We start from the raw sequence: 21,530 nt of genomic DNA on the forward strand, positions 1-21,530 counted from the left end.
AACATGACACAAGCTGAGGCTCGAAAAACATTTGTGCATTGGGACTTACCCTCATGGAACACTGCCACCATGTGATAAAGCCAATGCTAGCCAAAGTCACATGTCCAGCCAACAGCCAGGACCGACTTCCAGATGGAGGATTGAGGCACTCATAAAGCCACCATGACTACAGGATCCCAGGCATGCCAGCTGAAAAATTACCTACCTGAGCCCTGCCCACGTTGATGGCAATGAAATTACGAACAAATAAAACGGTTGCTGTTTTAAATCACTAGGTGTTTGTTGTGTTGTTATGCAGTAATAGATAATTGTTATAGGAGGTCTGGAGGTGATTAATATCAGTGGAGATGAGAAGATGTGTTCACATCTGGAATAATCCATGTTTCTTGCAGACTCTTCAGGGAAGGGGCTTATGGAAAGGACAAAGCAGGACAAAGAATTTGAGAATTTAGAATTGAATACAATGGTCAGAGTGAGTTAAGGAAGGAAGTGGCATGAGCTGTCTTCAAGAAAGCACTTCTGCCTAAGCAGTTAAAAGTATTCATTCATCCATTTTGAAAAATACAGGTATTTATTAATTACTTACAGAATAATGATAATATTTCAAAGATTCAGTTTAATAAGTATATTTGTAAAGCTTTGAAGGCATTACTAAGCTAGCTACTTTTTCTTTATGTGGAAAAATCAATCTTTAGAAAGAGGGAAGCATATAAAATCAATAACAATTTATATTGCACTAAAAATAAAATTCACTTCAGTGTATTAGCTGTTGACTTGTATAAAACTATATTCACTTAGCAATCAGATTGCAAGGCCAGGGCTTCTAGCAGAACACCTTGCTGGTAATTTATCAGTTACATTTACAGATGCCAATTATCAGTAGTATTTACAGTTTGACAGATGCTGTGTTGACCTTATTTACTGTACTATTCAAGAAGAAACAGTTCCTCAGATGTTCAGCACTTAGCTTTCTGTTTAAGAACATCAGTTTGAGGAAATGTGTCAAATTCTCTATTTTTATCATATTAAAAACTATCAAAGTAAGAATGAATAAAAAGAATCCAGAATGAGAATAAGTGGAATACAGAGTCATAACTAAAACAAATGGAAATAAAAGAAAGTCTAAAAAGTTGAGGAAACTGATGTGAAGAAAGTAAAAATAACCCTAACGCATTCACAGGCTATGAGAATCATCAAAGGGAACATATACATAAGTCATATGACAGTGAGGGTCTCTTGGAAATAAGACAAGATTTTTTAAAGGGTGAAGATGGATGAATTTTAAATATCTTATACCCATGAAGCAGCCAGTATTAAAGCAACAATAGTATTGTTGAAATAAGTGTTTAAGATTGAAGGGTAATACACATCTGCGTATATAATTTCCATTAAGATTTGTTTAAAGGAAAAAAAGCTACCTCAGTCCTTGTTTAAATATTGCTGCCTGCCAAGGATTTTGGTTATTAATTTTCTCTCAGGTTGAGGAGACAAGGACTGAGAAAAATTGTTTGGACTTGAGGATCTATCTGGAAGATCCGATTCCTAATTTGCATCTAGTTGGACCTTAATGCTGGATGTACATGCATTAAAGAAAGCATCGGAGAATGGGGTCTTCTGGTAAATCTGGTAAATCTTGTACTTTGGTTTGTGAGAAAACTTGTATATACAAAAGTTTACCAATTTTACGGAATCCAAAAAGAATAAAATACACATACGTTAACCAATGTGGAATCCGACGCCTACCTTCCTTTCCCCTTTCTGTCCAGTTAGCTCCCCACGCTCACACCAACTCTTGATTTACCCGAGCAACTACTGTTGACACCGAAGGGCCTGGCAACGCTAGTCTCACCCCCAGTTCCCACCGGGTCCCCCAACTCCAAGAGCCACAAACCCAGGTTCCAAAGCCCTGCGGGGAAAGCCCAGCGTGGCTCGCAGAGGCGTGGGAGCCAGGGCGCGGCGCTCCTCCTCCCCGACTGGGCGGAGCCGCGTGCGCCCGGCAGGTGCGTGCAGCCGCGCCGGGCGCTCAGTCGCGGCGGGCGCTGCTGCGCGGTACGCGGGGCCGTGGGTGCGCTCGCACCGCTCCAGAGCCCGTTCGGAGCGCGCCGTCCTGATCTACCCAGGCGCCTCGATCCTCCCGGACCTTCCTATCAGTGGCCTAACTTGCCCGACTTGTCCAACTCGCCGCAGCTCCGGGCGGCAGCACGTGGCCCCAGACTCCCTGCCGTCGCCGCAGCCGGGACGGGCCGCGCGCCCCGGAGCCCTCGCAGTCGCCTCCGCGAGGCGGGATGGAGGCGGACGGGGACCTGGAGGAGCTGGCCCGGCTGCGCTCGGTCTTCACCGCCTGCGACGCGAACCGCTCGGGGCGCCTGGAGCGCGAGGAGTTCGGCGCGCTGTGCGCGGAGCTGCGCGTGCGGCCGGCCGACGCTGAAGCCGTGTTCCAGCGGCTCGACGCCGACCGCGACGGCGCCATCACCTTCCAGGAGTTCGCGCGCGGCTTCCGCGGGGCGCGCCACAGGGGACGGCGCCGGGGCCGGGGGCCGCGGGAGTCGGCGTCCGCCCGGGCCCGGGCGGGGTCGAACCCCGGGAACAGCGAGGAGGACGAGGGCGACGAGGACGCGGCGGCGGCGGCGCTGGCCTCCCCTGCGGACCCGGCGAGCCTTGGCCAGGCTTGGGAGGACTTCCAGGCGCGACTCGGGGACGAGGCCAAGTTCATCCCCAGGTGCGTGTGCGGTTTGGAGGGCGGGAGGTGGTGATGGTGTTTCCTGTCCTCCCTGGGGCTCTGCCATCTCTCCCTCTTACGCTGACGTGTGCGCAGACCCACTGGACCCTACTCTTTCTGAGTTGCTTTCTCCACTCGCCGACTCACTTTAACTTTTCCGAGATGAGAACCCTAGAGTTAAGAAAAGGATACGCGTTCGGAGTCAGAGTTTGGGGGGAAAGTTTTACTTGCTCATAGCTAAGCCCTGCAAAGAGCACTTTCTAGTTACACAGGCCAGAGTGAAATCCTCAGCGGCTGTGGATTCCTCCAAGACACCGGTTTAGGAGCGCTCCCGACTCCTCAAAGATTTGATTACGTCACCTCCTACTCCAGGCCTCCGGGTTGCAGGGAGCGGCAGCCCTGAGCGTGACTCGGGCCGTTAGCCAATTTGGCATTCTCTGTAGTAGTTTTTGTATTTGTCATTTTCCTGCTACACCGTAGAAAACAAGACATTGTTGTGCATTTATATTGCTGCGCATAAATGTTCATTGATGCCTACTATGTGCTAGGCATTTTACAAGTTCATTAGTTTAATTTCCACAGTAACCTTGGGAAGATAGACTTTCTTATCTCTGACTGATGGAGAAATTTAGACCTAAAGACGTTAGGGGACTTGACGAGTTAGTAAAAGAGCAACATTTGATCCCAGATGTTGTGATCTGAAAAACTCATTTTTTATACACAGAATGAAATAATTAAATCATACAATAAATTCTCTACTCCTGTGGCTCCAACAGAAATAACAACATCAAGTTACTTAACTCTAAGGTAAAAGGAGGATGCCTGCAGGTTCGGGGCATTGAGGGAAAAATGCTCAGGTTTAATTGAGGTTAATTTACATCTCTCTCTGCCGGTACTCATGGTATGTCTTGAGCTGTTTTCACTGCTTCCTCAGGTGCCACAAACATGTTAAAAATGTAAAATGCTTCTCTGCTCTCTGGAGTTTCTTTGAAATTTTATGAATCTCTAGCTGTCATTATTTGGAAGATCTGGAAGGCATCATTTTGGTTGGCAGTTCACACATCTAAGACGTAAGACAGAAAAGGAAATAGCCCTGGAAGGCAGCAGTCGCTGGGCTCACCCATTCACAGCTTAGACCTGCAGGGCTGGGAGTCCTCACTTCCTTCTCCGCCCAACTTCTCCCTCCGGTTTGGGAAGTTCAGGGAATACTGGGCATAGAAAGTGACTCATCGCAATATAAGAGGGACTGTGTAGAGAAAGTGGGTGTGATACCCGTCTTTTCTGTTATTTACGAATGAGTGAAAATGCAGTGTCTCCACTGAGGAAGTAGAAAAATGTAAACTTTGCTATAAGCCATGTACTTTGAATCATCTTTCATCTGTAGCTTGGTTTGGAGCCAGGTAATTAAAAAAGGTAACAATATTAGGGATAAGGATAGGTGAGCCCACACCATATTTTACACACATACACACACACACTTAGAGTTGTCAAGTCTCAGCGGCAAATATCTGACACTTCCTTTAAAAGATCAAAATGACTTTCTTTGGATAAGCATACAAACCAGAACTTAATATTATTGGTGACATTATTATTATCATGATGCCTCAACAACTTCTCAGATGTTATTAAATTTAATGGCACCAGTGTCACCTGGTAGACTTGTGTCCTAAGCCCCACCTCCCGTCTTCTGTGAGATTAACAAGTACAATATTTGCCTTCCTGTACTTGTTGAAGTGGAAAAGAACTAAACTGAGTTGCCCTGTCTGATTGTTCCCATGGCAGCCATGAACTATTTTGGTAAATTGGGTGGCTCCTATTCCACTTCCTCATACAGCTGTTCACCTTCCCTGCCTCCCATTCAAACGTGATAAAAATCTGTTGTTATTGACAATGCCATTGCCATTATTTCAGCCAAATTAATTCTGCAAACATTGAGTGCCTGCTTTGTGCCCGACACTGGCTAGGGTGGTATCCTAGGTCCCTGGAAGTGAAGAGGAGGAGATGTAGTTCATGCCCTCAAGAAGTTCACAGTGTGGGTAAAACGTTTCTCAAAACTTTCCTGGGAGAACGTGTAAAGGCAGGAGAGTTATTTGCAGGAAACCCCATATCTCATGGACTTAGCCTGACAGACTGCTGTAAGCAGGGACTTTCTGTGAAGTCTTGAGTTTTTAATCTTAAAAAATTACATATTTGTTCATTTTACTTGTAATATAGTGGGGCTTGTTTTAACATAAAATACTGTATTTTCTTCCAGGGGGAAATTCTCTCTCTGGGAAGGTGTGTCATTTCATCTGGTGGCTTGGTTTCCCACCTGGCACTCCATCTTCCCCCAGGTGTTCCCCTGTCCCATCCCTTTCCTGAGCATTCATGCCCAGCTTGGGGAAGTACCAGATATCAGATATAAAAATGTTTGGTTCCTGTAGAGGCAAAACATGGTAATGATTTCCCTTTCAAAGATCATTCACACTCTTAGATCAAAATATTAAGCATATTTGGATTAAAATCCCCAGTCATCAATAATTATGGTATCAGAGAGAAAGTAATATTGCATTTTGAAAGGGTAAAAGTAGTCTCTGGGATGTGTGTTAACACATTCTTAAGTTCCTTTTCTCTGAGAAAACTGAGGGACCCCTTTCCCTACAGGCTGGGGAGGGGCGGGTCCTGAGCAGCCATGTGACCTGTTAATCTGAGCTGGGCAGGTGTAATAGGTCCAGAGGGTCAGGACAGGCGGTCACCCCTCCCTAGTAAGCTGGAAGTAGGTCAGCCAGTGGGTGAAGCCAGAACGGGCAAGGCAGTGTAGTTATGTAAGAGAATTCTGGAAGGAGGATAGTATCCAGCCAGAAAAATCCATGAAGTGGGGAGAGAGTGCAGACTTGTAATAATGCAGCCTAACCGATTTCTCGTGCCAGGGGTGTTATCTTGGTGAAAGGGAAGTTTGTACCCAGTAGGTGCTCAATCATGTACTGAGTAAATATTTGTTGAATGAATCGAATAAGCTTGTGATTCCTTGCTTCATATACTGAGAATGCAGTTAGTTCGTGCTGCCTGCATTCTCTTCATTTCTTTTGTTGGTTCCCTCCCTGTACTTTCAAGTTCCTGGTGAGAGCTGGTGTGTTGAGAGACTAGCAAGGAGAGAAGATGCTGTGCACACTGAGCATCTGACCGAGACAGAGGGATGGCAGGAGTTCCTCTCTCTCCTCCAGTCAGTGCTGAAACTTTTCAGTGTTTTCTTAGTTCTGTTTGTAGCGATTTTAAGTGTCATTTGTGGACTGATTGACTTTGATAAATTAACTTAGAACCACACATTCTCACAAACAGAAACAGAAGGTTCAGCTGGCACCGGAACCACGATGGATTTGTGATGGGCACTGGTTTTGCCACAAAAGCCGGATCAGGAACATACCCTGGGTGGGTGTCTCTGGTGTAACAAGGGTAGTGCGATTGGTGACCTGCTAAACAGGACTAGGGAGGGATTTGTCCAGGCAGCAAAATCAGACCTGTGTGGTGAGCTGTTTCACATGGTTTGTATGAGCATGCACAGTGTTGAAGAAGCTTTTGTTGAATAATTTAGAAACAAGAAATTTAATTGAGGAGAACCAGGGCTACCCACGTGTGAGCTGCATACGGATTGTGAAAACAGGCTGCTGGATCACGTCCCTGTAACTGAAAGAGAGGAAAAGAGCACCAGTTGAACACCAATCCCACTTACGAGGACATTTTTAAAAACACGTAACTACAGCTAAGCAGAGGCATAATTTCAGCGCTGGTCAGGATTTCTTTTACATTTCCCTTGCTTGGGTTCCACTTCAGAGCTTTTTCCTCTGATCGTCCTCTTTTGTAATAACGTGGCTGCATTAGAAGCCCACTTCACATCCATGGTACGGTGCTTGGCAAGATGGACCCAAAGAGAGAGAAATACACACAGAGAGAGGGCTGGAGACACGGAGAAAGAGGGGGACGGGGTGAGAGGAGGCGGAAGACTGATAGACAGATGGAGAGACACTGACTGATTGATTAGGCAGTGCCTCAGTTTCCCCTCTGTTCCCACTCAATGAGTACATGGCCCTGAGCCAGCTTGAGATGTGAGAGTTAAATCAGCTCTTCTCAGTTTAATCTGAGCTCTTGAAAATGGGAGCAGCTGGGTGCTTTGGACTGTGTTTGTAGTGTTTGAAGATAAATGTATTTTTTTCACTCATATGGTCAGTAGTATCTGATGCTCATCCAAGGAGGTAAAGATCTGTTCTAGCCTTGAGGCACGATGGTGGGTGGGACCTCAGTCCTGGAAGGGGTTCAGAGGTGTTTTTGTGTGTGATGCTGACCTTTGGCACTGGCTTTGGGCCTATCCGTGTGCTAGCCACGGGCTTTCCAGAGGTTCTCTGCCTTTTCTGCCTTCAGAACTGGGGGCATCTATCTATCTATCAGTCTATCTGTCTATCTTTGTGTGTATCTTTATCTATCTCTGTATCTCTATCTTTGTCTCTCTATATCTATACAGAGATATTTACAAAACTGTATGTGGAGGTAAACAGATATGACTGCTTTGTGGGTTCTCCTTGCCCGCTCAAGCAGATTATTGTAATAACTTTATGACAGCTCCTTCTTTAGTATCACTTGTGTAAAGCGACCATTCAGCATTCATTTCCATTTTGTTTAGTAGACTTTAGGCCAGTTGTACTGCCCAGAAGGGATGTTATCCACACAGGTGAGAGGGGGCAGCTCATACCTCAGGGAACCAGAACTGGAAACCAGGGAAGAGTAAAGATTTGGGATGAAAAATGTAAATGGAGATAAATGTGAATACCCAGCTGACCGAAGTTGCTTTGTCCTTATCTGATGAATCTGTGTGTTAAGATGATGACTCATTTAAGAGAAGACCGGTTTTTCTTTCCTCGGCTCTCCTGAGCGATTGAGGTCAGATTCCTTCAGGAGACGATGGTGTTTGCAGATCTGAAGGCTGTTTGCTCTCTGAGTGGGCTGCGCTCTGGGAACACAACGTGGACTAATTTTCAGGGCATCTGACCCTGGAATGATGTGAAAAAGTCAGGATTTTTGGCTACTTTCTTTTTTTAATCACATTCCAGAAGATCACCCTTCAGTTCTTCAGAAAATCAAAAGAAAGAGTGATTAAACTTTCCTGCTGGTTGCTGGGGACTGAATGAAGTACAAAGCTGATAAGCAGGGGAGTGCATCTCAGGGAACTTCCTCCTTGTGGAAAATACACCCCAGGCATCATTGAATGAGACCAGGAACCTCTCCAAGGGTTTTAACTGTTGAAATGTTGAAATTGAAGTTGTCAACAACATTTTATTTTAAGGGGGAAATGTGTTCAAGAAAATTTGTAAGAAAATCTCTATGACTAAGTTTGCTTTAGTTTGATGTTTTTTCGTCCATCTCTGCATAAAACAGAGACACCAGAAAACCATTATTAGTTTATCTTTGGTTTGATGGTTAGATAGCAAGGAGCGTAGGTAAAAATCAATGATTCTTCAAGTTAAAAGTAAATTAAAATTTTTTCTATGGTATTTTTGTACAGTAACTAAACAAACTACATGTATACAAATAGTTTTAAAATATTTCAAAGATGCCATAGAAAATAAATTCTCATTTGGTTATATGATTTTCAGAACAGACTCTTGTAACCTTTGAGAAAGACTTTAAAGAAGGCCTTAGCAGATTGTATACAATTTTTAAAGGATGTTTTCAGGTTTACAGAAAAATTGTGAACATAGTACAGAGAGTTCCCATATAACCTGCACCCACTTTCCTTCATTACTAACATCTTGCATTGGCGTGGTGCATTTTTCAAAATTAATTAAATGGTACTGATACAGTGTTAGTAACTGAAGTCCGTATTTTATTCAGATTTTCTCAGCTGTTCCCTAATATCCTTTTCTGACTCCATCATTCCACCCAGGACACCACACTGCACTTAGTCGTCATGTCTCCTTAGGCTCCTCTTGGCTGTGACAGTTAAATATCTCATGCAAGTTACACATTTATCACCATCTTTCTTGAGGAAAGGACAACATTTTATTAAGGATGCACCTTTGTTTTGTGAGATCATTGTTGCTAAAAGGGTTTATTGCAAAATATAAAGCATTACCATCCAGTAAAATAACCGGTTATACATTTAAGCCATACTAAAAATAGTTAAATCATAGTAGGGAGAACATTGTGGTTACTTTCTATTGCCCTGTGGCAGGACACTCAGACTTCTGTCTTCTGTACCTAATTCATGTACACCGTACCTGTAACTTCCTGATTTCCCATTGAGTGGGCCAGATGGCTGCCCAGCAGCACTGTCTGGCAGGTAGCGGCACAATGGGTTCTCCAGGTGGCCCGCAGGGCAGCCCTGTCCATCTTTCTCCATCACCATCTGGGACCCGTAGGGGTTGCCTGTCTCCATCTTCTCTTGTCCAAGCTTAATTTGTTTTATCAGTGACTATTCTGTTTCCTGCTCCTGAAAGGAAAGTCTTAGTTACACTGTGTCTGGAAAGAGCCAGGAAAGGAGAGATGGGTTTATCACTGGTTGTCTTCTGATTTAGCCGCACGCTAATGGCAAGTCTTTTCACTCCACGGATGTCTCACTCACTACTAGGTGAACGCCGGAGGTAAAAAGTGCAGATCCGCCAACTCACCCTGGCTTCTTTTAATGCAGCTGTTAGTAACTTTAAGGCATAGTTAGTGCACAGTTTAGTAACAGTTGCCAACTATTAATGCAACTTTTTGATTACAGAAAAGGGAAGATTATAGATAAATGCTAAAGTGGATAGGCTACAGGACAACAGGCTTAAACTGGATTTGTTCCTGGCAAAACTGGCAAGGTGACAGATGTCATCTAAAGGGAAATTTTTGCATAGAAACTGACATAGTGCCCTTTATTTTTCTCCCCAGCCCCTATCTTTCTTGCCAAATAGAAATTTTCAGTGCAAAATAACGATAATACACCTAGTTGCAGTAACGTTACTAGATTATGCCTATGTTTAACTTGACTCAAGGTAAGTTGATAGAAGAGAATACTGGAAGGGAGAATATGCGTTATAAGGCCAGTACTCAGCCGTGAAGAGGCACGTGTTCTCATATCCATGCCCACATGCGGAGCACACTGATGATGTGATGTCCATAAGTGAAAAAATTTGATACGGACCTAGGAGCAGGATGTGAGCGACGGCCTGTTTTCCTGGTTACAGAAGGGTTAGGTCTGCATTGCCCCAGCCCCTTTCCTGTGCTCAGGGCCTTATGCGAATAGACTGTAACAGGGATCAAAGTAAGGCCCACTTGGCCCTCTGCCTGTTTGTGTAAATAAAGTTTTATTGGCACACAACCAAACTCATTCATTGATTATGGTCTGTGGCTGCTTTCCTGCTATAATGGCAGAGTTAAGTGGCTGTAACAGAGATGGTAAACATTTTATATACCTGGTGCTTTACAGAAGAGGTTTACTGACCCCCAGACTACATAAGCTTTGCAGACTGACCTCAGGTGTGACCTGCTTCTCTTTTTCAGTTTCCTCTGTACTGGCCCCATAAGATGACATTTCTGTCCGTGGGGCTTCCACACCACATGCTGTCTTCCTTTCAGCCCTTTTCCAAAATACAGCACAGAAGCAGACAGGAGATAACCACCTACTTCCCTCCACCTCCTTTGGGTAGAGGAGTCAGGAGGAGTAACAAATTGTAACAGGGGCTGATAGTCACTGATGACGTACAGTGTGCCTGCACATCATATGTGCTTCAGGAGGGTTCATCCTCACGTTCCATGGTAGTTTCCAGTCCTTTAGTCACTTTATGACCAAGAAAACTGGAGCTCAGACGTTAAGTGTCAGGAAGCCTGGGTCATGAAGCCAGGATGTGGTGGGGAAGCATTTGAATTAGCCAGGCTGTTACATTTACCCTATGTGCTATTCCTTCATGACTTCAGAAGCCCTCAGCTGTTTCAAGTCCCTAAACCTTCAGCACATGCCTCTTGCTGGCTCTGTCTTCCTCCCTTCGTTGGCAAATTTCCAGAAACTAAATTTCAGTGATTCTAAATAGGAAGCAATTTGCAACTTGAAGTGTTTCTAGGCTTTGAATAAACCTAGTTAACACACTTGTCTTCCAGGAAATTTCCATTTTACAGCCTTTTGGGGAATGTTACCCAAATAAGTACTGAGGCAAGTAAACTATTTTGTGGGCAGACGTGAATCCAGAAGGAAGTTGACTGCAGGGGCTGTTTTCGGGCTGGGGCCCTGGGTGAGGCACTGGTGGGTGAATACCTGGACTAGATCGTCCTCTGACTCAGCAGCCACAAAACAGAGCTGAGAAAAGCCAGGCCACTAGACCAGTTGTCTTTCCCAGTCTGTGGGGTGGCGGAACCAGTTTGAATAGACCATTGTTTGTTTTCTCTAGAAGGGAGAGCCAGGTCACTATTCCATGTAACTGAGTTAATGAAGAGCCAAACCTATTGTGAGAACACAGACCAGAATCACTTCCAGTTAGGCGGCCGGTGCACAGCTGTTCGTGGGCAGAGGCACATCCTGTCTGTGCAGCAAGACTTGAACTTCAGAAAGAGAACCAATGCTGCCCCTTTCCAGCCGCGTGGCTAGATTTGGCCATTGGAATTTATCTTCCAGTTAGTTGGGGTTTATTCTGGAAGTATGTGTACTATGTAATAAAAGCACATTTTGAAATTATTCGTTTTTACTTAACTCGTACGGGGGAAAGAGGCTAAGCCTTTCCCCTCAACTGGCTAAATGACAGGATGGTTTTTTCACGGCATCAAGCAAGATTACACTGTATAGCACAGGGAAATATACACAAAATGTTATGATAACTCAGAGAGAAAAAAATGTGACAATGAGTGTGTATATGTCCATGAATGACTGAAAAATTGTGCTGAACACTGGAATTTGACACAACATTGTAAAATGATTATAAATCAATAAAAAATGTTAAAAAAAAAAGGTCAGCTGGTGTCACCTTAGAGAGAATACACTCATTATTCTTACTCCTATAGAAAAATAAACTATCAGATTTTTAAAAAGACTTTATTTTTTAGAGCAGTTTCAAGTTCATAGCAAAATGAGGAGGCATGTACAGAGACTACCCATATACCCTCTTCCCCTGCACATGCACAGCCTCCCCCGTCACCAACAACCCTCGCCAGACGGTACATTTGTTACAACTGATGACTCTACTTTTATACATCATTATCACCCAAATTCCTTATTTCACTTTAGCGTTTGCTCCTGTTGATGTACGTTCTACGGGTTTGGACACATGTATAATGACATGTGTCCATCATTATAATGCCATACAAAGTATTTTCACTGCCTTAAAAATCCTCTGTGCTCCGACTACTCATCCAGCCACTGGCAACCACTGATATTTTTACTGTCTCCAAGTGTTGCCTTTTCCAGAATGTCATATAGTTGGAATCATAAAGTATGTAGTCTTTTCAGATTGGCTTCTTTCACTTAGTAACATGCATTTGAAGTTCCTCTGTGTCTTTGCATGGCTTGATAGCTCATTTCTTTTTAGTGCTGAATAATACTCCATTGTCAGGATGCACCACAGTTTATTATAATCTGTTCACCTAAGGGACATATTGGTTGCTTCCAGGTTTTGGCAATAATGAATAAATCTGCTATAAACATCCGTGGGGGCATATATTTTCATCTCCTTTGGGTAAATGACAGGGAGCACAATTGCTGGATCATATGGTAAAAGAATGCTTTGTTTTGTTGAAATTTGCCAAACTGCCTTCAAAATGGCTGCACCATTTTGCTTTCCCAATAGAAATGAATGAGCGTTTCTGTTGCTCCACATCCTTATTAGCATTTAGTGTTGTCAGTGTCCTGGATTTTAGCCATTGTAATAGGTGTGTAGTGATAGTTCATTGTTGTTTTAATTAGTATTTCCCTGATGAGATATTGTGTAGAGTACCTTTTTTATGCTTATTTGCCAGCTGTATGTCTTCTTTGACAAGGTGTTGGTTAAGGTCTTTGACCAGTTTTTTAATTAGGTTATTTTTCTTGTTGAGTTTTAGGAGTTCTTTGTACATTTTGGATAGTAGTTCTTTATCAGATGGTGTCTTCTGCGCATATTTTCTCCTGGTCTGTGGCTTGTCTTATTCTCTTGATGTTGTCTTTGCAGAGCAGTGCTTAACTTTAGCGAAGTTCAGGTTATCGGTTATTTCTTCCACAGATCGTGCCTTCGGTGTTGTATTTGTGATGGCATCACCATATTCACAGTCATCCAGGTTTTCTCCTAGGGTTATCTGCTAGGAATATGATAGCTTTGCATTGTATGTTTAGGTCTGTGATCCATTTCCAGTTAGTTTTTATGAAGGGTGTACGATCTATGTCTGGGTTTGTTATTTTACATGTGGATGTCCAGTTGCACAAACACCATTTGTTGAAAAGACTATCTTTGCTTCACTGTGTTGTCTTTTCTCCTTTGTGAAAGATCAGCTGACTCTATTTATGTGGGTCTCTTTCTGGGCTCTCTGTTCCGTTCCACTGATCTGTTTGTCTATATGATCAGATTTTAGTTATCTGTAATTTTACACATTCTATAATAAAGTAGAAGCTAGGGAAGACTCCTGAAGTCCCACATTTCTAGATTCAGTTATACTAGACTTAGATTTACCTTTTCTGTAAACTTGTTTCAGAATTCTGTTTAATTCTCTACATCAACCAAAACTTTGTGAAGATGAGGTCATCGCTTTCTTCAAACCTTCCAGGGTCTTACCACCTTCTCAGAATAACTGCCCCCTCCCTTGTCTTTATGGTGCTTCCAGGCCCTGTGCGGTCATCCGCCTCCCGCTGACTTCTCCCCCGTCTGCTGCTGTGGCCCCCTCTCCCACCCTGAGCTCTCCCGCCTCACCAGCTTCTTCCACTTACAGGAACTGCTGCTGACCCCTCACCTGCCCCCAGTCCTGTCAGCTTGTGGTTGTTGGTTCCTGGGACAGGCCACTCCCACCCCACTTCTGCCCATTGACATCTACTCATCTTTCAGGTCATCATCCCCCAAGGCTTGGTCATGTCCACCTGCTCTGTGCTGTCAGAGCATCTTGTACTTAATCTTCATGGTGAGCCTAATGAGGGGAAGAACTCAGTCTGTTTCTTAGCATTTTTCTCTCCAGGATCTAACATGGTACCCTTTGGATTGCGTGGATATTTAATTGCCCATGCTCAGGTGTTAGGGTCATAGTGTCAGTTTCCTAACAGCCATCCCTAGCGTAGAATGATGTAGACATTGGCACTGAATACTGTTTGCTTTTGTCCACAGAAAACCATTTAGGGTTTTAGATCTATATAACCTACAGTTTGAATAAATAGGTTAGCTCTCTTATTTCAGTGTTTCAAGTAGCAAGGCTTGGAATCAGAAGGGCCAATTTTCCTACCAACCCTATTGGGTCACCGTGTTCCTTATCCTGGAGTGGTGTTGCCTGCACTTGACTATTTCTCAGGGGTGTCCTGAGACCAGAGGTGTCCAGGCATTCTAAATACTGGCCTTACTGGCCTTACATTACAAATACACAAACATAGATATATATGTGCTCTCTAATAAAATGTTAATCCTATGGAAATGTGTGGCCTTTAAAATTTTTTACCTATCTTAACTATACCTGATTTTTTTTCCTCCTAAATTCATGTAATTTCCCTCTTGGCTTCAATGGGAATATATGAAATTTACAATGCTTATTATTTCATTTTACAATTTTAAGTTGTGAATTTTTCATCAGCAGTTTATTACTGTCTTTAGTACAGATCGTCTTGTAATTTACTGAACAAGAAGATGAAAAGGTTCAGATTTTAAACATCTAAAACTGGTTTTTAGTCCAGGGTGCATTTTTCTCTGATTGTATTTCTTTCAGTCTCTTTCCTTCAGACATAAATTAGATTATTTTTAATGTTCGTGGCTCTTTCCGCACAGAAGCAGAGGCTGTTTTTTGTCTTGGCTGACTAACACGTGTGACCTGACCCTTAATCTTTACCTCGTATTTGTCTGGTACACCTGTAAACAGGGCTACATGGTATTTGTGAATCCAAGCATACCTGCCTTCAATGAGGCCCTGAACTTAATGAATTAAACGTGCTCAGAGCCCTGTCACTACCAGGCACCCTTCTCAGCACCCAGAGGAGCCACCCAGGGTCAGGCCCAGGAGAAAACAGAGCTGTGTGAGCAGCATTGTGCGGTCTGCTTGTTTAACCTTTGACGTCAGGAGTGAGGACACTGGGGGAGGCCGGTGGCTCCTGCAGTCTCAGGAGCAGAACAATAGACTGTCTTGGCACCAAGTGATGGCATCCAGTAGGTTGAGCTGAAGAATCTGTAGGTGTTTAGCTGCCTGTACAGGGCACAGCATTTAAATGTTACATAGAGGGGCCGGGTATTATCTTTTGTTAGGATAAAGTATTTTGTTTGTTTGTTTGTTTTTGCATCAGGTGTGAAAATCACCAAGTGCATTGCATTGCAGACTTTCAGCATAATCCAGATAGTTCTCTCGTTTCACAGATACAGACCAAATGAAGCAAGCAGGCAAAAGGAGGGGGAGGTGAGAGTGTGCCTCACTGTGTCCAGCAGTGCTTTGCCCAAATAGCTTAGGTAAATAAGAATTTATAAGAGTATCTCATTATAATCTTAGTCATGCTTTCATTCTTTAAAGGAGTCCCTTTGTGATGTGGGCAGTCCTTGTAACAATAATATCTATTCTCCTCTGAAATAATTTTGAAAAAAATCTTGGGATCCCTGAAAAGCAGGCTGGCGCTTACTTTTGGCATGAAGAGCTAGCTCCTCCCTGGAGCGGTAGACTCTGGAGCCCGATGGGCTGAGCTGGAATCCTGGCTCCGATACCAGGATGATACTCACCTCTTTCTACCTCAGTTTCCTCTGTGGTAAATGGGATCCAGTGATAACTTCTTCATAGGGTTGTGAGGGTTAAGTAAATAGCACATGTAAATGCTGACGTCACTTCAGGGACTGCATATATAAGGTGCTTGATAAATGTCTGCTTCAGTACATGAATGCTTCAGAATAGTCTTTTGTTCCCTTGAAGGGAAGTGGATGGTGGCAGTAAACACTTACCCTGGTCATAGAAGTTTTATTACTTAGTTAATATGAAGCTATCAAGGAAGGAGGCAAGAAAGTAATTTAATCTGGAAGATGATAAAAAAAAAAATAGGAAGCTATAAAGCCAACTTCTATAGCTCAAGATGACTGTAGCAAAGTACGTCCAAGCCTTAGGCACAACAGAATACAACCTCATTTCTCTCTCATGTGTTAGGAAGATTGAGGTAGTGGGGAATCCTTCCCGAGCAGTTTCTCGCAGCATAGTGATTCAAACACATCTCATCACATGGCTTTGCCACACCGGAGTTTTTCACCTCAGCCATGAGGATGAGGAAGTAAGGAGGGAGGCAGAGTAGGAGAGAGAGATGGGGTTGGAAGAGAGAGAGAGAGAGAGAAATAGACATAGATATAGATAATGAGAATATGAGCTAAAGATCTTACAGAGGATTCTAGGAGCCAGGCATGGAAACACATCATTTCTGCTCCCATCCCAGTGGCCACAACTAGTCACGTGGCTCCGACCTACCTGCCTGGGGTTCTGGGGAGTCAGTTCTCCCCTGTGTGCCCTCTAGTAAGAAACGGGATAGATGAGTACCCAGCTAGTCTCCTGCACAGCAGGTAACCATGTAGCATAGTTCCTGCTGGTGGCAGGCTTTTTCTGTAATTAAACTGTGTGTACACTGTAAACTGTTCCTGAAATTCTGTACAGTACCAGCACGAAGAAAGGACCCAAGAGAATTTACAGACATGGCGTTTCTTTCTTATTTTAGAAATTTTCAGAAATTAAGATATCTTCTGAGACAGCTGCTCCTGAACATTTTATTGCTGTGCAGTTAGCCAAGCAGCAAGGACTCTCAGTCCCAGTATCTCAGTGGCCATCCTTGACAGACAGGCAGGTTCCTATTAGCCAGAAAGTTGCTGTGCTTTGTATACTGCTGGTGGTCAGTGAATGGCCAAAGGTAAAGAAGCTAATGATCCTGTTGGGCATTGAAATTATGTGGGACATTCTAAGAGGAGAGATTTTTTTTCTGCTCTTTAATAAATATGGCTCACTATTGCGGCCAATATTTGCACTCAGTTCTGATGGGAGGGGTGATGGCAGCTTTCTGTGTCTTGTATCACCAAATAAAGCAACTTGCTCCTGCAGGTATATTAATATTGTTTCACTTGAGCTGTTCTTTTGAATCATAATTGGCCTTTGTACACATTGAGCAGTTGATTTTTAAGAGCAAACCTGGTCAAGTTTATAGCTACATGGACACACCTCAGGGCCATGCTTAAGTAAGCTTCAGGTTAATATATACCTTACACTTCGCAGTATTTCATAGTTGTATGGAATGATTTTGAATCCTGTGTCTTCTGCCAAGGTTCAGATGTTTAACACAACTGGGGAGCAACATAATGTAATGGTGGACTATGTGGTCTGTAGTATCAGACTGAGTTTGAACCCCAGCTCAGTCACCATGTAACCTTGGAAATTTCCAGGGTTTGCTACAGTTGCCTAGGTATTTCGGATAACAAATACCAGACTGGGTGGCTTAAACAATAGAAATTTATTTTCTCACAATTCTGGAGGCCGGAAGTTTGAGATGAGGTGTTGGCAGTTGGAGGAGAGGCCTCTCTCCCTGTCTTGTCGATGGCCGTCTTCCTGTGTCTTCACTTGGTCTTCGGTCTGTGTCACTGAGCACGTCAGCTCCCAGACTCGAGTCAAGGGCACCACTAGCCTCACTGACTCACTTCTAAGTCCCCTAGCAGATCAGCTGCCCAGTCTTACCAGTTTTTCTTTTGAAATGACTCTGAAATATTTGTCTTTCAATAAATGTTAATAACAAATATGAGGATTGTCACATATAAATATAATACATATGAAATAATTTTAACTGACTATAAAATAATAGGTATGTATATGCACTTTTATGATCGTAAAGCCTGAGCAATATCTCATTAGGGATTGGTGGAACATGTTAAGTAATTGGTTTAATGTTTCCTAACTATTTTTTTCTGTAAGTCTGTTTACTTTTCTATTAAAGAAAAAAACAAAAAAAAACAGCAGTGACAAGCAAATATCCTTCCCTGTCAATTCTTCCCAGTGCATATCCACTGCCCTCACAGGCCTCCATCTTCTTCTGTTAAATCAGCACATTGTATACCTGAGAAAAATCTCATTGTACAACCTAAATATATACAATTTTTATTTGTCAGTTGTATCTCAGTAAAGCTGTGGGGGAAATGAAGTTGCTGTTCCATTGTGGAAAAAAAAAGTAACAGTAAATGAAGACTAATGCAGCAGCGTCTCTGACTGCTGTCTTCCCTCCCTTCTGGTCATTCTGGTGTTGTTGCTTTTTTCTTTCCTGGTTCTTATGTGTCTCTTTGGTAAAAATATTCTGAAAGTTTGCCTTTTTATTCTTTTATTTGGTTTTATTGAATTTTTAATTTTAGTTTTTTTTTTTTTTTTTTTTGGCAGAAAAGAGCAAGTTAGTACCTTGTATCAAAACATCAACCTCGTGGAGCCAAGACTGGTTCAGCCTTATGAACATGTTATAAAGAACTTTATCCATGAGATCAAACTTCAAAGCACAGAAATGGAAAACCTGGCCATTGCAGTGAAGAGGTATGGAGGTCTTTCCTAAGTGGCGGAAGGGGTCATTTACCGGGCTCTCTGACCGAGTGGCACAGAGACAGAACTGCTTTATCACCTTAGGGTATGGGGGAACTTTGGAACCTGAGGAATTCGGAGCTTTCTAAACTAAACCAGCACCAGGGAATCTGAGTCAGGCAGTTCTTTGTAGGGTCAGCCAGCAATCCATCAGTATGTTACCACGATCCTGTCACAGAAGCTCTTCAAGGTCCATGATCCCATACAGAACAGTTCAAAGAGGTGTGTTATCTTATATCCAGCCACTTGCGACGTCCAGGAAACTTTTCACCCAGAGAGGCAGGCAGACTCCATTTGAAGCCTGTCCTTGTCACTGAAAAGTGAGTGACTTTGGGCAGGTTGCTATCTCTCTGAATCTCGGCTTCTGCATCTGCAAAATGAGGCTGTAAATATTCACATCCTCGGGGTGTGGAGACTTCATGGGTGAGTCATGGGTGAAGGCCCTGGCCGGGGCCTGTCACATGGTAGGTGCTGAGCGGGGCTTCTCTCCCTCTCCCGCCCTCCTCACCCAGCTTGAACTGAAAGCGTAAAGCTGCTAAAGCCTTACTCTCAGGCAGACAGCTTCCATAAGCCATAGCTGGCTTACCCAGGGTATCTTACTGCAACCCAGTGCCAAAGGAGAATTTATATGTGTTGCCATCGGAACATCAGCCTCTTTGCTTCCTGGAAGACCACACCTTTACCATAAGTTGGGTAAAGGGGGCGTTTTGTTCGTCACAATTCCTGGCCTCTGCACACATCCAGCAATTGATTCTTGCTGCCGTGTGCCCCACCAGCAGCTCTCAGTGTGCTGCGCACTGTGCTGGTCTCTGCCCCGAGCTTGTCAATGACCTCCCGATAGGATGCCCCCTGGTTTGCACGGGGACAGGTGAGGGCTGTTCCTCTGTCCCTTTATTCTTTCCCTCAACTTGATGATAATAAAACTGTCTAGTTGACCCTGTGGAGTAACTGAAGGTAATTAAAATATGGAAGAGAAAATGTTTTAAACCATTGATGCTAAATAGGACTGTTTTTATAGTCCTGAGAATCATGCAAGAGTTGAACTGTTCACAGGATTTTTTAATGAAAGGATTTGGCCTCCTTTGAGGGATGACTAGCAGACACACATACTAAGTTTTTAGAGAGTCCAGTTAGTATCTGTGAAAACAAACTCCACTGTACACACACAGGTGCACATACACAGACCCACACAAAGATGCATGGGACACACACATCCATACATGACCTCTACAGATAGTCCCATGTAAACCCATAAGGGCAAAAAAGAATGGCACTCTCTCCTCTGTGTTCTCACCACCAGCCAGGCTGCTCTCCTCTGGAGGGACGACGCCATGTGATGCTGAGCTGTTGGTGCTTCTCTCCTCCCACTGGGGTGCTCTCCGGGTGGGATCCGTGGTCAGGCTCTGTCCTGAGCCTGGGGCTTCCGAAAGGCCACTTTTGGAGCAGGCAGAGACCTTGCTGAAGGGTTTAAGTGACTACTGTGAACATTCCCTAAATCCTTAGCTCAGGACCAGCCATCCTTACCTCTGTTATTGTTTAGGGGAGGGCCTCAATCTATTTGTTCTGCACCTGAAGAATGGGTTCCCAGTGTCCTGGTAGCCCTGGACTAAGGTTAGAGGGGACAGTCCCAACATTCTAGACACTTGACTGGGAATTAGCAATTGCAGGGGCAAACAGTCTGTCATTATAGACTACCCTGATTTATTAAAAAAAAAAAAAAAAAGGGAAGAAGGAGAAGAAAAAGAAAGAAGTGAAAAAGACCTCCATACCACTTGTTCAGAAGTGAAAATGCAGAAGGAACACATTCAGGAGCAGTCCCAGAGGCCCAGATGTTTGGGACTCAATGTCTAGAAGGAATGGCTGGAAAAAAATGGTCATAACAAAAGGAGAAATGGATGTGTGGCTTAGCTATTTACATCCCAGAGTTGACCAAAAAAGACAAAAAAAAAATCCAAAGTTGATATGGAGATATATAATTCCTAGACTTCAAATAGCAGGTGTTTACAAACAAACTAGAACTAGCTGACATGGTTAACAAAATCTTCGGCGGGCTGTAGGATGAGGAGGAGGTAAACAGGGAGCAGAAAACAGCGATAAGTCAGTCAAAATTTTACTTTGAGGCTCCTCCTTTCTCCCATCAATACTGGTTTGGAACCTTATGTAGAAATTAAATTAATCCATGAAGAGATTGTGTTGGGAAGGAAAAATAAGTTGAAAGCAGGCAGGATGATGTAGCAGAAGCCATCAGACTCGAAGGCGGAAGGTCTTCTATTTAGGTCCTGTTTCTACTTTTATTAACACCATCGATCCAAGTAAATTGACTCTTAAGTCTCATGGTGGCTGATTTCAAGTTGAGTAGGCAGGACATATGCATATGAAAATTTAGATAACTGAACATACAGCTGAGAGAGAAGAAAAATAATTTTTTTAGGGCTTAATCTGAAGATTCAACCATTGTAAAGTGACAGATGTGTCCATGCTGGACAATTGCTAAATAAAACTGTCTCAACAGAACCTTCCCATTTCTAACTTCTTGGCAAATCAGTATGCTCTGCCTCCATAGAAATGTGATTTATTATATTAATAAAAGAAACAGGAATTTTCTAAAGGGTAGCTATATCTACATTCTTGAACTTTAGGAAACTGATTAGAAATACTTTTTGAGAGCTCTTCTTTTTTTGCCTTCTAACGATAGCATATAGCATTGTGTGTGTCATATAGTTAAATTTCAGAATTGTGTCTAACTTATCCCTTTGCCATGGAGGTTTTTGTTTTGTTTTTGTTGTTGTTGTTTTTGCTTTTTGACTAGGGATGTATCTCTGTCATAGCAGCCAAAAAGATTTTCAGAATTTATTAAGAGCCTCCCAACAATTTGGTATCTTTCTCTGTTCTTTGCCACAATCTAGTTTAATACCATTTAATCTACTCTGTTTCATTTATTTCATATCTAGTTTTAAATGTCCCCTTACACCCAACTGGTCAAATTGCCAACCTCATTTTATTATGTGGAAGGAACAGGGACTGTTATTTTAAACGGTATGTTTCTCCTCATCTGTAAAATAGAGAGATTGAAATAGCTGAGGTCAGAGTTTTCTGTTCACGT

General features: G+C 43.2%; 1 protein-coding gene across 3 annotated transcripts in view; it reads left to right on the forward strand.

Moving 5' to 3' along the window:
* Window positions 1–1,993: 1,993 nt before the first annotated feature.
* Window positions 1,994–21,530, forward strand: part of RASEF (RAS and EF-hand domain containing) — a 56,973-nt gene continuing 37,436 nt past the window's right edge. For 2 of the 3 annotated variants that reach the window (XM_010967500.3, XM_074363131.1), the window contains exons 1-2: window positions 1,995–2,719; window positions 18,236–18,382. In XM_010967500.3, the coding sequence (XP_010965802.3) occupies window positions 2,286–2,719; window positions 18,236–18,382 (581 nt within the window). In that variant the 5' untranslated portion in view covers window positions 1,995–2,285. Of the gene's footprint in view, window positions 2,720–18,235; window positions 18,383–21,530 lie in introns of all 3 variants that reach the window. The other variant, XM_074363132.1, reaches the window with a different exon arrangement.

Source organism: Camelus bactrianus, chromosome 4 (assembly GCF_048773025.1).
Source record: "Camelus bactrianus isolate YW-2024 breed Bactrian camel chromosome 4, ASM4877302v1, whole genome shotgun sequence".
In the NCBI taxonomy this organism is placed as follows: domain Eukaryota; kingdom Metazoa; phylum Chordata; class Mammalia; order Artiodactyla; family Camelidae; genus Camelus; species Camelus bactrianus.